Below are 13,543 nucleotides of genomic sequence, written 5' to 3' on the forward strand. Positions count from 1 at the left end.
GCCCGGAGAAGGAATAGATTCGATCCGTTCACTGATAACGAAGCGTTCATCTGGATAGGAACGCCACCAGTATCGAAATCTCTTCGCCATTCATCCCGACTTCGGGCACATTTTTAACACTACCCTACCTGAATATATCCTTTCTTGGAGTATATATTGGCTATATCCATCGCCGGTTTTCGTTGGTGTTTTACTTGACAAGCCTTGTATTGTATTTCGAATAAGTAGCTCTTCCATCAGCATTATGGGCATCAAATTCCGGCCTCACGTTCCGTGCACATTCAAGACACTCAGGATCGAAGACGAGGGACACGATTCCAGATGAACGAATCACGATGTTCTTCCAGTGCCTATTGAGGAGCGAAATTATACTTCGAAGGCCTTCTTCGGTTACTGGTACTACTTGCATTGTGGCAACCTTGAAAATAAAATTATGCTAATGCAACTATCGCGGGATCGCGGTGGGAGTGAACGCCACAGCCTGGTCTCTGGGGTCTAGCAATCTTGCTGCTGGTCTTGATGCCGGAGGTACAATCGGAGGTGTTTTAGTTGGATCATTCATCGCTGGTATCGTAGCGTTTCTTTGCGGTGAATCTGGTGTAAGTTTCTCCGATATCTTTAGTAAAAATAGCTGCTGAGGTGACTTAGGTCTGATACCATGTTGGACTTCCCATGATGAGTAGGGCAACGTTTGGAATGTACGGCTCTTACTTTGTTATTCTGCTAAAATGCTTTGTGAACTTTATCTTGTGAGTACTCTCAGCATCACTCCTCCCTTTTCTAGACATATACCTTGAAAAGTCCGTCTGAATCTGACAGCTATCTGCTTCGGTGTCCAAGCATACTGGGGAGGCCTAGCCGCGAAAGTTGTGCTTGCTAGCATTTCCCCATCCTTCCAACACATGGCGAACACTTTGCCAGAATCTGCTCTCATCACAACATCCCAGTTGATCGGCTTCATAATGTACATCATCATTTTCACGCCCATGATGTTCATTCGTCCTTCGAGAATGCAGCCGATTCTATTCGCATCGTTCTTCATGGTGGCAACCACGATCTTTGGGATCTTCGTCTGGACTGTGGCTTCAAATGGTGGTGCTCCCGTTCCAGCCCCATTAAAGTCGATTTCGAGCAGCGAACGCTCGTTCAAAATCCTATAAGCAATGAGCTCCGTAGCCGGGTCTTGGACTGGCAGCAGTATAAGGTAAGGGGGTTCTACCTTCGTGAATGAACAGCCTCTAGACAATCCGACTGGACTCGTTATGCCAAAACTCGCCGTGCTCCGGTGCTCAACCAACTCTTTGGAGCGCCGCTCACAATCACCATCTGCGCCACTTTAGGAGTCTTCGCTACCAGTGCTGTAAAGCAGATGTACGGGAAAGCCATATGGAATCCCATCTCTCTTTTCGAATTTCTCCTAAGCGACAATTACAACGCCGCGACGCGTGCTGGCTGTTTCTTTGCTGGGCTGGGCTGGGCTTCTTCTGTAGCCAGGTTGCGGTATGTTGATATTCTGCCGCAAGATGAGCAAAACTAATGCAAACCAGACCAACCTAGTGCAGAACTCCGTAGCGGCATCAATGGACCTGGCGTCTATGGCTCCAAAGTGGATAGATGTATCGCGCGGGGGCTTGCTTATGTGCGTCATCGGGTACGTGACCAACCCCTGGCGATTTGTGAACGGCCCAGGAACATTCATTGTAGTGTTGAATTCTTTCGGCATGTTCGTCTCGCCTTTAGCGGGTATCAACGTTGCTGGCTTGTGAGCCGTCCTCTTTCTCTTCTCTAATCTCAACGCTGACTACGAAGCTAGATTATCCGTAAGCTCAACTGGAAGGTCCCGGATCTATATGTCGGCAACAAATCAAGTATCTACTGGTTTACCGGAGGCCTGAACTGGCGCGCCTTTCTTGCGTGGACATTGGCTATATGGGCTTCTTTCCGTGAGTCAAAAATACCATCGACTGAATGAAAACCCGCCTAACGCCATTCAGCCGGATTTATTCACGCGACTGCTGGCACAGAGGTAGCACTTGGGTGGACTCGTACGTTCCAGGTCACCTGGATAGTTGGGTTCATGGGTGGAGGTGCCATGTACTGGCTCATCTGCACAATCTCCCCTCCACCTGGAGCGCCATACGTCACCGACTGTATGGACGAAAACATCACGGTAGAAGGCGTGGCACCACGTACTATAGACTACGAGAACAAAAGCGGCGCATCTTCAGCACAGGTAGTCGACGAAGAGATGGGCAAGAAAGCATAGCCACCGCGGCATTGCATCACGGACTCAAACTTCACACATCCAAAACCACCATAGAACAATCCAACTCCAAATCTATCATTACTCCAATCTCACACGTCTCTCCCTACATCCTCTCACCCTTGTCCATCAACCCATCCCACGCCCTCACCACGCCCTCCACATCCCTATCCACCGTGAAATTCGCCCCCTCCACACTCCACACTCCACCGCCTCCACACCCCCCCTCAACGCCCTCATATTCCCAAAAAAACCGCCACAGCACATCATCCTTCGCACACATCACCACCATCGGCGCGCGGACCCGCCAATACAACCCCACCGCATCCTGGTCCCACACGCTCCCATAAATCGGCATCCTCCCCCTCCACGCGCGCGCATGGTCCAGGAACTCGCGCTGCCGCAGCGCCAAATCTTCTCTAACCCCCATCGTGCTGAGGTACGCCCACGTCTTCAGCAGGTGGCTGCCGTCCGCGACGGGCGCGTTGAACGGGGCGAAGTACGTCATGGGCGTCTTCCGCGCCCTGGGCCTCTGTGCGCCCGGGGCGCGCGTCCACCTCCTCGGCCCGTGCCGCGCGCGTGGATGGCGGCGACGTCGGCGGCGGAGGGGTCGAAGGAGTTGCCGAAGCCCGGCATGTCGGGGGCGTAGCAGGGGTGGCCGCGGGCGGAGTAGTGGGCGATGAGGCGGTCGTAGTAGGCGGAGGAGGAGGCGGATTTGTGGAGGAGGATGGGGGGGGGTTTTGGTGGGCGAGGGGGGCAGGGCGGTGCGGTAGTGGATTTGGCGGAGGGGGTTGTCGGCGTAGGCTTTTTGATGGGGGTGGACATTGTAGGCGAGCAGTGAGTGGGATGCTGGGAGGAGTAGCGGCGATATGGTGGAAATGTACAGTAAAGAGTGATTGATGTGGATTTTGTGGTAGTGATGGAGATATATGCGTGGGAAGCTTCAAGTTATATGCGACGGATGCTTGGCATTGGAGAAGATATGTACATGAAATGTAGAGCGCTAGATAGGGCTTCGGGTCGGATCACAGCATCCGGCCGAAAATGCAAGGAAAATAGTCTGGAAGAGGTGCTTCGCGATCAAAAGAAGTACAGACTGGAAAACGCTATGCCTTAACTTCCTCTTCAGCTACCGTTGCCGGAGGTTTGCCATTCAGTACTGGCAGCTTACCATTGACACCGTTCGTCTTGGGCTCCACCGCTTTTAGTGCTTCGATGCTATCACCTTCGAATCCGCTCCCGTACTTGAATTTCGCTGCGTAGTGATCTGAAGATATGCCCTTCTGGCCCTTGACGCCCGTGAGATTTTCTCTCAGAGTACCACCTGGGACTGTGTAGTCCTCCCACATAAGCCCCCTCTTCACCAACTCTGGTCTGAGAAGGTAAACTATGTCCTCGAAGCTACCCGGTGTCGTGATATACGCGATGTTGAAGCCGTCCACATCAGCCTCGTCAATCCACTGCTCGAATACATCCGCAACCATCGCTGGTGTCCCTACTGGCGCCGGATGGAATCCGCCCAGCGCCATCTTCTCGCCTAGTAGCCGTGGTGTCCATGGCTCAGTATTTCCAGAGACCTTGTTGAAGTTTTCGAGGAACGAGTGGACTGCGTCGTCTCCAGGGGCATCTTTAAGCTCAAACACATCATTTAATGGGAAGCGGCTGAGGTCGATGCCTGTGTATCCCGAGAACTGTGCTAATCCGCCAATTACGTCTGCGTATTCTTTCGCTCGCTCGTATTTCGCTTGCGCTTCTTCTAAGGTCGCCCCTAGGATGGGGGATATGCCAACGAAGAACTTGAGCGATGCCGGGTTGCGGCCTCGTTCGGCTGCTGCAGTGCGGATGGCAGCAATGCTGCCTTTTGTCTGTGCTGGGATGAGACCACCAACGTATATCGCTTCAGCGTGCTTGGAAGCAAAGGCGCGTCCAGCCGTGGAAGTGCCAGCTTGGAAGATGACTGGTGTTCGTTGTGGCGAGGGGTGGGTATCACCGCGGGCGGACATTTTGAAGTATTTTCCTGTGAAGTTTCTGTAAGTGTGTGTTCATGCGTCATATCGGGCTGGAGACACGGACCTTGATGTTCAATCCGCTTGACTTTGCTCCGCTCGAAGGCTACGCGTCTCTCGCGGTCCCAGACCACCGAGTCGTCTGCCCACGAACTTTCCCAGAGCTTGTACATCATGTCCATATACTCATGTGCCATGGCGTAACGCTCATCATGGGGGATGACATCCTCAGCTCCCAAAGCTTTAGCAGTACTTTTGCTCCAGCTCGTCACCACATTCCACGCAATACGGCCCTTGGTGAGATGGTCCAGCGAACTGAACGTCCTCCACAGAATGAATGTTGTTAGATAACTGGTGCTACCCGTAATGCCAAACCCGAGCGTCTTTGTGACGGCTGCCATTGCGGGGATGACGGTCATTAGGTCGATAGTCGCGAATTGGGTGCCAGCTCGGAGCATGGATTCAGAAGTTCCTTCATAGACCTCGTGGGTGGTATAGCCATCCGCGAAGAATATAAAGCTAATTTTGCCTTCTTCGGCAAGTTTGGCGAGGTTGATCCAGTAATCAAGCGAGTCTTTCGTGGTGCCTTTGTCGCTTGGGTCGCTAGGATGGATTAGAATGGTTTCTGACTATATGATTGTAAATATATCTATATCACGGACCGCCATTGACCTGGAGACATGTGGCTACCCGTGCAGCCATGATCGAAGAAATTTAGATAGATCCGCTTCTTTGCAGTAGTCGACGGATGGTGAATCGCGAGATATGAAATCCAAGCATGTTATCGCAGCAAGAAAGAGTGAATAGAAGTAAATGCCAGATCTCTTGAGAAAGTTGCAAGTCAATGAAGCATCAAAGAAGATGCAGAGCATCTGAGTTTCAAAGAACGACCCAAACTTGGGATCCGCTTCGTGGTTCGTGTAAGGGCGAGACATAGCGTCGGAAGTCTCCCCAACGGAAGGCCTGCACACGACGCGCCCGAGGAAGTCAATCCTAACTTTTCAACCGCTTACTAGAGGCTCATGGATCTTGATCTAGATGGCGGCGCGACGGCCAGTTGGTGTATCGGGAGTGCGTTCGGGAGTGTTCCGACGGAGGTCGACTAGGGTGAAGCAATTGTTCGCACCGTCTTTTCTCCGGATTATACCTACCCTCTTTCTCTCCTTTTCTCTTGAATAGTCCGACTTAGCTCCATGCGCATAGGAAAGAAAATGGACTGGATTGTGTAAGATTTCATTGATGTGAGATTATGTCACGTGATCTAAGTCCTGATCTCACTAAATCGTTCGACTGAGCTCTTAGCATACTTTCTAATGGTACTCTGATCTTATCGGCTGTTACACACAGGCGATGAGGATATTGTTGGATAATGAGATTTAACGGTCAATACAACTCATGCATAGATTGTGAAATGTGTATCACGGTACTAGCAAATATGGTTGAGCTATGGAGAGTAAAACGAAGTAGGAAATAGATGGATCCAGATCGAATGCTATTGATATCTTCGAAGTCCACCGTGAATCGCTCTCAAAAGCTCAGCATATGAAAGTGAGTCTCCTTCTCAACGCTACCACTAATCCATTCCCCGTCTCACGCTTAAGCCCCAAACACCTTCACACACTCCTCCAGCGGCCTCTTCGGCTTGTCCTCCAGCGGCGGCGCATCCGCCTTGATCCCGCCAAACACCAGCTGGGCCTTCAGCTGCCATGTCTCAGGGATGTTCCACTCCTTAGCAACCGCGGCATTGACGCCGGGGTTGTAGTGCTGCAGGTTGCAGCCCAGGCCTTCAGCTTCAAGGGCAGTCCAGGCTGTGAATCCGAGTTAGCGACAGCCACATGAGATTTCAGGAGGGAATGAAGGCAGATGAAAAGGGAAAAGAGGAAGGGAGTTTATCACATACCAACAAACTGATGCATTCCCATCGAATGCTCTGCCCACTCCGGATACTGCTTCGACAGGGCAGCGAAACGGGGGCTCAGTTCGTCCACCGAGCTCGAGTCGTCAAAGAACAGACACGTCCCGTAGGCATCGCTGAAGCCCTTGATTTTGGGCGCTAGGAACCCGAGCGCATGCGGCGTGTTCTCTTCGACATGCTTGAGGCCGAACTCCCACAGTTTCGTGTGGGAGTCGCCGAAGAGGATCACGACGCGCGTGCTGCGCACATTGAAGGGGGAGGGCGCGTATTGGATGGCGTGGCCGATGATGTTTTCAATGCGGGAGGCAGGGATGGGGCTGTCTTTTGTGAGGGTGTAGATGGAGCGGCGGGCTTTGGTGGCAGCGAGGAAGGAGGTTTGGTAGGCCATTTTTGCAGTGACTGGGATGGTTGTCGAAAGCGGTAGGATTGGGGTAGGCGGGGAGTTGGAAAGTTAAGGGTTTAGAAGATTGGAATTGGTGGGTTGAGGATGGATGATGGATGCAGAGAAGCTTGAAAGCTGAGTTGATGATGGCTGGAGAAGGGACAATACGCTACCTTTATACTTCCTCTTCACATGCTTCAAAGAGTGCGGCGCAGCCCGCGATACCCCCGAAGCACCGAACTACATGGGCTGTGATTGACGCCGTTGGTCTGGCATACTCTACTTCGAAACGGAGGCTTGAGGCGCAGCGCCTTCCTGGGGTTGGTAGTGAGCCATGGCCCGCAGACCGAAGCTTGAGCTATGCAAGCGCACCCTGAACAAAGCTTAACTCCATGGAGCCTGGGAGTCATTCGTGCAGCAGGCGATTCGGGCGCTACGGCGTGCCGATGGTCTCCGTGCTCGTGGGCAGAGTGGGGAGTGAGATTCAATGATGATGCAGGGGGTTGTTGGAGAGGCTGAGATCGGGGGCACAGAAGCTCCGATGCTCTCGCCGGAGACTTATCTTCCGAGTAACGACGAATGACTCGACTGCTTGAAGACATAATTCATGGTGCGAATTTAGATAGTCGTACTCGGTTGTTCCTTGAAATCTTCAAAAATGGGTTCTTTTACGACAACATGTCTTCATAGTCATGGGGGAGTATCACGTGACGTGGACTGCTTCGATGAAATGCGAACAGGGACATCGTGGGCGTTGCATAGCCCGAGGGTCTGTGATTCAGGATGCAAGTCCGAGTAATAGATGGCTAACATGTGGTCCTCCAGCGTGCATAGAAATTACGCCTACGCGTTGGACTTTTGCGGCGAGCCCAATTCACGATATTGAAATTCCGAAAACGAGTCTGATCCATGTTCTTGAGCTTTGAGGAACGAGTTGAATCTACGTCGTGCGGCATTTTTTATGTCTTAGATGATGATAAGAATCAGCCTCGAAAGCGACAGTTGAGTGTTCACAGGCATAGAAAGAGGTATCGAGGAAAGCATTCTGATTAGTAGACTTGATAAGCAAGTCTAGTTCCAATGGAACTTCGTTAGTGCAGAAAGCCAACCAGTAGGCGTAAGTGATTCCGTATGAGGTCCCTACATCTTGTGCCCTAATCGACGCCACAAGGCCCCCATTCAGGTACTCACTGACAACCAAACGACCCCGTATAGGAAAGCAAAACCAGTTGTAGACAGTCAGTGAGAGACAGTCTGTGGTAGAGGACATAGAACCGTGATGTGCTTACCGCAATAGAAGCAAACACAAACACTTATTGCTGAGGCATTCCAAACAAAGCTGCCTTACGCTTCCCCATCGTCTGAATACGAGCCGCAGTCCAGTCCTTCGAAGTAGACGGGTGGACCTCGGACCTAGCCTTGGAGGCAGGATTCTCGAACCATACATTTCCGTTCATCTCGAGTCGGACACCCCATCCCTGCGGAAGCTTTCCTACAGCACGAGGATCCCATTGAGTGTACGCTCCTGTGATCTGGTCAACGTAGAGTCGCTTGCGGAAATCTGAGACGAAGAAGTGCCATCCGAGCGGCAAGGGCAAGTATTCGGGGCTGTCGCTGATGGATCCTGCATAGCCGCGAGAGTATGGAGGGGCAGCGTGGGAATACGTGGGCGCTGCTGGCGCTGCGGAAGCTGCGGGAGCTGTGGGAGGCTGGGCAAGAACCGGTCGGTGTGTCTCATAGCGGGAATGCGGACGTGTTGGCCAATCTATTTCAGGTTCGCTAGAGTCTGTAGATTCTGTAGTGGCAGATGTATTGACTGGAACAGTAGATTCGGCGTCCGTATGATCGATGACCATTGGCTCCGCTACAGGTTCAACAGGCGGGGCCAAGGCGAAGGAGTTAAAGACATCGTTGTTGCCGAAGTACACTGACTCAACAACAGGTCCGAAGACCTCCGCTGTAGTCTGGGGTAGATTCACATCGCCCTGCTGATTCTCCGATTGAGTGATCAATGCGTCGAGTTGTGAGTCTAGGCCACGGAAGAAGGCAGCATGGATGAAAAAGGTCTCCTCGCCGTTTGGACCGACTTTGACTTGGATGGCATTGGCGAACGTAGAGTCCGGGAAATCGGGTTTGGCGTCACGATCGTGGTATGGATGCTGACGGTTGGCAGGAACCTCGTCTTCGTAGGGCTTGATGCCATTGGTGAAGGGAGCCTCCCGGCTTCCCTTGGAGGCCTGCGCCACAGCGTAATCCATGACGAAAGTTGGCGGAACTTCCTTGAACAACTCGCTCCACCCAGCAGCAGGCTGCGCCGTACCCCAGACACAGACATCTAGCAATAGCTTCTTGACCGCCGCTAGGTCGTCGGATTTTTCCCAGACCTCCTTGAACTCCGTCGCACTGGGGAAGTATTGTTGCTCGACCAGCTTATTGCACATGAGCCCGAGCAAGTAGTTCCGAAAGGCTGGAGCATCAAGTGTGATAGCGAACTGATAGGCTCCCAGAATGATGTTGAATCGATCGACCTGTGGGTGTTGTTTATAGAGCCATCGAACAAAGATGCCGAATTGGACAGGATCGCGGTTGCCGAACTTGAAGATTCGTGAGATGGGATCTTTGGCACCAGCAACACCGGTACGGTGGAATAAGCCAGCGGTAGCGAGAAGCAATTGAGGGTGTACGATGAACTTCGCACCCTCAGGACCGACTTCAATGTGCACAGCCTCTTGGAAGATCTTCGGGCTCGGGAAGGTCTTTGAGGACCCGTTGGTGATATCTCCTGCTTCTGAGGCCATGGCGAAGGATTAGTAGCCAGCGACGGCGTTCCGAGAGATGCTGGTGCTTGCTTAGAGGAGAGAGGCCGCTGTTGTTGTTGTTGTGGTGAGTTTGTTTTCATGTCTGCCTACGGTGCGAACGACATACCAAGGTGAGGCAATGAGGACTGCGCTGCGCAGAGGCAGATGACAGAGGAGCGGTGATTACAGCAGCAGACGATGAGCGCCTCAGGGCAGACCCATCGCGATGTCTTGAGTGAGGTGAGGTGGAAGAAGGTGGGTGTGAAGCTGTTTGGAGGTGGGGCGGAGAGAAGACTTAAATTGACGTCAAAGTAAACAGACGCGACCAAACGCGCCACCCGCGCTGTGACAGCAACGAAACAACAGTTTTCTTCGCTTCACCTACCTGGGGGCACTTTTAGAACTGTGAAAGTGCTCTGATAGTGGACGAGGCGGCTGGTGAGCTCACCGGCAACCACAGAGAGTGACGTCTACCTACTACTGGCAAGGAGATTGTTTGTAAAGACCTTAAGGTACATGAAAGGATCCTGAAGCCCCCCAAGCAGTGGCGACCATATGTCCAGGGACGAAATATAGGCGTTCAGGCCGCCGACGCCGCTGGTCGGTGGACTTGAACTGACCTCTCCGCCTCTAAGAAATTGCGCAGGGTGCCATCAATTCTTCAGGATCTATAACGGGATCAGCCGCTGGCTATAGTGCTAGTATCCTTGAGAACATGACCGCGCTTAGGAAATGCTGGACCTACAAGAGCACGGCCTGTGGCTCTTTACAAAATAGCACGAAACACAAAAATCACACATCTCCTCTACGTCTTCTCACATCCTCATCTAAGCTTCGAGAAAAGAAAGGTTTTGCTATACCATGTATTGCTATCTCAAAGGGCCAAGTCAAGACTGCTCCTAACACCATGTACCCTGTTTAGACTTTTCTCCAATTCCACCGCTAACCGATTACCTACCTATCTCGCTTTCACAACGCCTTCTTCACGTGCCTCTTCGACGCTTCTGCATTCTTGAACGGGAAGCCACTCGTCCTCTTGTCCGCCCCCGTTTTCCTCGAGATCCTCCCACTACTACTTCCAAATAGAATAACCCAGCCCCCGACCACAGCGAGGAAAGCACTGAACGTAGTCCCGAGGGCAAACGACGTGACGCCCGTCTGCGTCCACAAGGCGTAGGTATAAAAGGCGATTGTGGCGTGGAAGATGAGCGTGACCATGAGTGTGGGGACAGCATATGGCGCTTTGGGGTCGGAGGGGTCGGTTGTGGTTCCGCCGGCTGTGGGTGGGCAGCACGTTAGTGAGGACTCTAGGCTAGAAAGGGTAAGGGAAGAATACAGACCTTCTGTGAGGCGGGAGCTCAAAGGGACGGAGCCCGTAAGGAGAACAGCGAGGATGCCAATGGTGATGAGGGAGAAGCCTAGACTACGGGAGAAATAGACTTCGAGGACTAGGCACGCTCATTAGTATAATGCCAAGCGTGAAAGTGGTGCAGGTAGCAGGCGTACTAGATGGCTCCCTGACTTCGGGGGAGAGCATTGTGACTATGATAGTTGGGGATATAATGAGCGGCGCCGCCTGTAGAGCTGTTATTCAGTTAGTGAGTGAAGATGCCCTGCATAGGATTCGCGATCGCCGTACCCATCCATCCCGCTGTGCTGAAGGTGTAGAAGTAGTAGACCTGCGATTGTCAGCGACGTTTGCACGTCCGAGATTTAGCTACTTACGTCCATGGTGATTAACGAGAAGAGGAGTTGTGTTTATAGGAAGATGGTGAGAGAGTCACTTGTGATGTTGCGAGGTTGCGCGAACGAGGGTCTTTAAGGCGGGATGTCAGCGGGACGTCGCGTCCAGTGCGAACATGCGACGTCATTGAGTTTGGTTCCTGCCAAGAAATTCGGCCCCTGCATACCCCGCCATTACCGGCCCCCTTGTCAGATCGGATGGATATCTCAAGGCTTCATTTCCGAGTTGCATGTTGAGCAAGCATGAATTTGCAATAGATGACTAAAGATGGGTGCTAGATAAGAGAAATTTCAAATGGCCTGTTTGTATGTAATAAACTGTTATTGACTACTAGAAAGATACCTAGCTATCCAATTTCCTGCAGAAACAGTGACGATATGAGTGATAGCGTAATAGTCCATCACTTCACAGCTCACAAGCTAAATATGATCAAGGTAGTGTTGTTGATAGGTGCCTGGTCAACCACTTCGGCTCGAAGACCCTATGCCCTGAGTTTTTCCAGTAGCATGTGCCACGTAACCACTGATCAATCTAGATGACTAGTTCAGCAAGCAGAATGATTGGTTAAGTAGGTAATTGGGTCTAGGGGCTTGTGAGTCACGCATGAACGTACCAAAGCATTCAAAACCACGACACATATTGGAACTGCGTCATCCAGTGCAGACTGCCCACGAACCTTTCTTTCATTTCAAGTCAGGTGCCGGTATGCTACTGATCATTAAATAATGTTGCCACTACCCGTCAGCAACAAGTAAAGTATACTGTATATGTAGTCCTAGGTATGCATCGGTGTACCGTTACCGGGCAGGGGCGTCGCGCTTCCACCGGGAGTACTGCCATCACCTGGTGCCCTCTTTCGCTTCTTCTTTTTTCGGGGAATTAGCGCCGGTGCTGCTGTGAGGGCACTGCTAAGAGAAAGGACGGAAGAACATGTTAAACATGTAGAGTCTTGAAGATTGGGAGAGCAGAAGACTGTTTCGCAAAGTTAGACTCAGGTCAGAAGGTAAGGAGGTGGACCTGGTTGCCCGCGACGTGAAGGAGGGGATACATACTGCTCAAGCAAACTGAGCATACGAAGCCGATGTCAACGACGTTCCTGTGACAAAAGCAAGCAGCGCGAAAGTCCACGCTCCCTGCACTTGGTAGTACGAGCGACTTCCGAGCTGTCGCATCCGGCAAGAATGCCATCATTAAGTATTGGAGCAACCCCTGAGGAGATTCAGGTGCCATGTAAATTCCACCAGTCGCGTCACATGCCTGCTGTAGTAGCACTGTGTCTCCTGCGAGCTTCAGGATGTCGATGGGGATACGTTGGCGTTGTGCGGCGAAGATGGCATTCATTACGGGAATGTACTGGCTGGCGAGGTCTCCAGAGACGCTGAAAACGAGTATCCGCGACACGAGGTTTATACGTTGTGAAGTGAGGTTGCCATCGTCGATGAGGATGGCATGACTTTTTAATAGAGTCGGATCTACGGGAGAGTGCCTGATGGTGGATTTGGAGATGTAGGATAGAGCAGTGGAGAGGGCGCCCGCGATTTGCGTTGTTGTGGTTGATAGATCATCGGGTGTGGTTGTTTTTAGGAGATCATCCAGATTAGATAGAAGATTCGTCTCAACCTCAGCAAAGGGTTGATATTTGTTCGCATTCTGGGTATGTGAAGCGGCCCCATTTTGCGCAGAGATATGCCCGTTTGTGTTATGGGCAGAGACTGGTGTTGGGTATAGCCAGGCAGTTCGCTTGTTGTGGCTTGCGATAACGGCGACTTCGTTTGCATTCCCGCTCGCCAGATGAGCATTTATGAAGACGAGGAGGTTCGCGACTACGGAGGAGAGTGGGAGTGTCGACGATAGGTGGGCCCAGGCAAACGGATTCGTGTCTAGGATGATGGTGAGGAGGGATGGTGGCGGGCCTAAAGAAGGTCAGTCATAGAACACAGCATACGCATGATGAGAAGGAAAAACAGTTGCACTGGTGAAGACGAACCATCGGTGCTCTTGATATGGCGATCAGTGCCGTCGATGGCGTTCATGGTGCTGATGCTCTAAAACTGCTGGCTTTGACGCGGATACGAGAGGTAACTCATGTCCTAGAAACCAAATCTTAGGCTCTGGAGCTGTATGAGTAGATAGGTTTACTGCACGGTGAGAGGGAAGAGCTGTGGAAAACTGGTGTTGCAAGGACCTTGCTGGAACGTTCAAGCATCGAAAGCTCCAAAGGTACGACGACATTTTCACGAAGGTCCAAGTGGTCCGAGCGTCATAGGGCGGAATTGGGCCGTGCCGTATCTTCCCCTTCCTGTGCTCCTATCTTCACTGCACTACTCGTCACTTCCATCGAACATCATTCCACCGGCAAGGGGGGTGAAATCGTTGCTTTTCCATCCGCAAACAGCGTTCACAGTTCTCGGTATGCCGTTCGAGGCTCCACTTTT

The 13,543-nt window shown here is 51.9% G+C and overlaps 7 protein-coding genes across 7 annotated transcripts; 1 reads left to right on the top strand and 6 right to left on the bottom strand.

Moving 5' to 3' along the window:
- Positions 1–902: 902 nt before the first annotated feature.
- Positions 903–2,266, top strand: BDZ99DRAFT_489152 (uncharacterized protein; the record flags this gene model as incomplete). The annotated part of the gene is made up of 5 exons (XM_033722963.1): positions 903–1,144; positions 1,243–1,486; positions 1,548–1,751; positions 1,814–1,943; positions 1,995–2,266. 5 exons carry the CDS (start codon positions 903–905, stop codon positions 2,264–2,266), a joined length of 1,092 nt encoding a protein of 363 aa, XP_033575454.1.
- A 29-nt stretch (positions 2,267–2,295) lies between these two features.
- On the bottom strand, positions 2,296–3,165 carry BDZ99DRAFT_464360 (uncharacterized protein). The gene has a single exon (XM_033720291.1). The coding sequence runs from the start codon at positions 3,086–3,088 to the stop codon at positions 2,768–2,770; it is 321 nt and encodes a 106-aa protein (XP_033575455.1). The 5' UTR covers positions 3,089–3,165; the 3' UTR covers positions 2,296–2,767.
- Positions 3,166–3,229: 64 nt separating this feature from the next.
- Positions 3,230–5,014, bottom strand: BDZ99DRAFT_534659 (bacterial luciferase-like protein). Its single transcript, XM_033726540.1, has 3 exons — positions 4,932–5,014; positions 4,337–4,872; positions 3,230–4,280 (listed from the first exon to the last, which is right to left on the bottom strand). The coding sequence occupies exons 1-3, from the start codon at positions 4,949–4,951 to the stop codon at positions 3,370–3,372; spliced, it is 1,467 nt and encodes a 488-aa protein (XP_033575456.1). The 5' UTR covers positions 4,952–5,014; the 3' UTR covers positions 3,230–3,369.
- A 636-nt stretch (positions 5,015–5,650) lies between these two features.
- On the bottom strand, positions 5,651–7,050 carry BDZ99DRAFT_445998 (Nitroreductase). The gene is made up of 3 exons (XM_033717951.1): positions 6,939–7,050; positions 6,170–6,881; positions 5,651–6,077 (listed from the first exon to the last, which is right to left on the bottom strand). Exons 2-3 carry the CDS (start codon positions 6,570–6,572, stop codon positions 5,866–5,868), a joined length of 615 nt encoding a protein of 204 aa, XP_033575457.1. The 5' UTR covers positions 6,573–6,881; positions 6,939–7,050; the 3' UTR covers positions 5,651–5,865.
- Positions 7,051–7,608: 558 nt separating this feature from the next.
- On the bottom strand, positions 7,609–9,598 carry BDZ99DRAFT_572351 (uncharacterized protein). The gene has a single exon (XM_033728187.1). It carries the CDS (start codon positions 9,362–9,364, stop codon positions 7,880–7,882), a length of 1,485 nt encoding a protein of 494 aa, XP_033575458.1. The 5' UTR covers positions 9,365–9,598; the 3' UTR covers positions 7,609–7,879.
- Positions 9,599–10,292: 694 nt separating this feature from the next.
- BDZ99DRAFT_464365 (uncharacterized protein) lies at positions 10,293–11,197 on the bottom strand. The gene is made up of 5 exons (XM_033720292.1): positions 11,090–11,197; positions 11,004–11,043; positions 10,871–10,948; positions 10,705–10,812; positions 10,293–10,641 (listed from the first exon to the last, which is right to left on the bottom strand). Exons 1-5 carry the CDS (start codon positions 11,093–11,095, stop codon positions 10,334–10,336), a joined length of 540 nt encoding a protein of 179 aa, XP_033575459.1. The 5' UTR covers positions 11,096–11,197; the 3' UTR covers positions 10,293–10,333.
- Positions 11,198–11,404: 207 nt separating this feature from the next.
- On the bottom strand, positions 11,405–13,171 carry BDZ99DRAFT_446006 (transcription factor Tfb4). The gene is made up of 4 exons (XM_033717952.1): positions 13,096–13,171; positions 12,161–13,021; positions 11,722–12,080; positions 11,405–11,639 (listed from the first exon to the last, which is right to left on the bottom strand). The coding sequence occupies exons 1-3, from the start codon at positions 13,139–13,141 to the stop codon at positions 11,884–11,886; spliced, it is 1,104 nt and encodes a 367-aa protein (XP_033575460.1). The 5' UTR covers positions 13,142–13,171; the 3' UTR covers positions 11,405–11,639; positions 11,722–11,883.
- Positions 13,172–13,543: the final 372 nt, after the last annotated feature.

Source organism: Mytilinidion resinicola (genome assembly GCF_010093595.1).
Source record: "Mytilinidion resinicola strain CBS 304.34 unplaced genomic scaffold BDZ99scaffold_12, whole genome shotgun sequence".
Taxonomy (NCBI): Eukaryota; Fungi; Ascomycota; class Dothideomycetes; order Mytilinidiales; family Mytilinidiaceae; genus Mytilinidion; species Mytilinidion resinicola.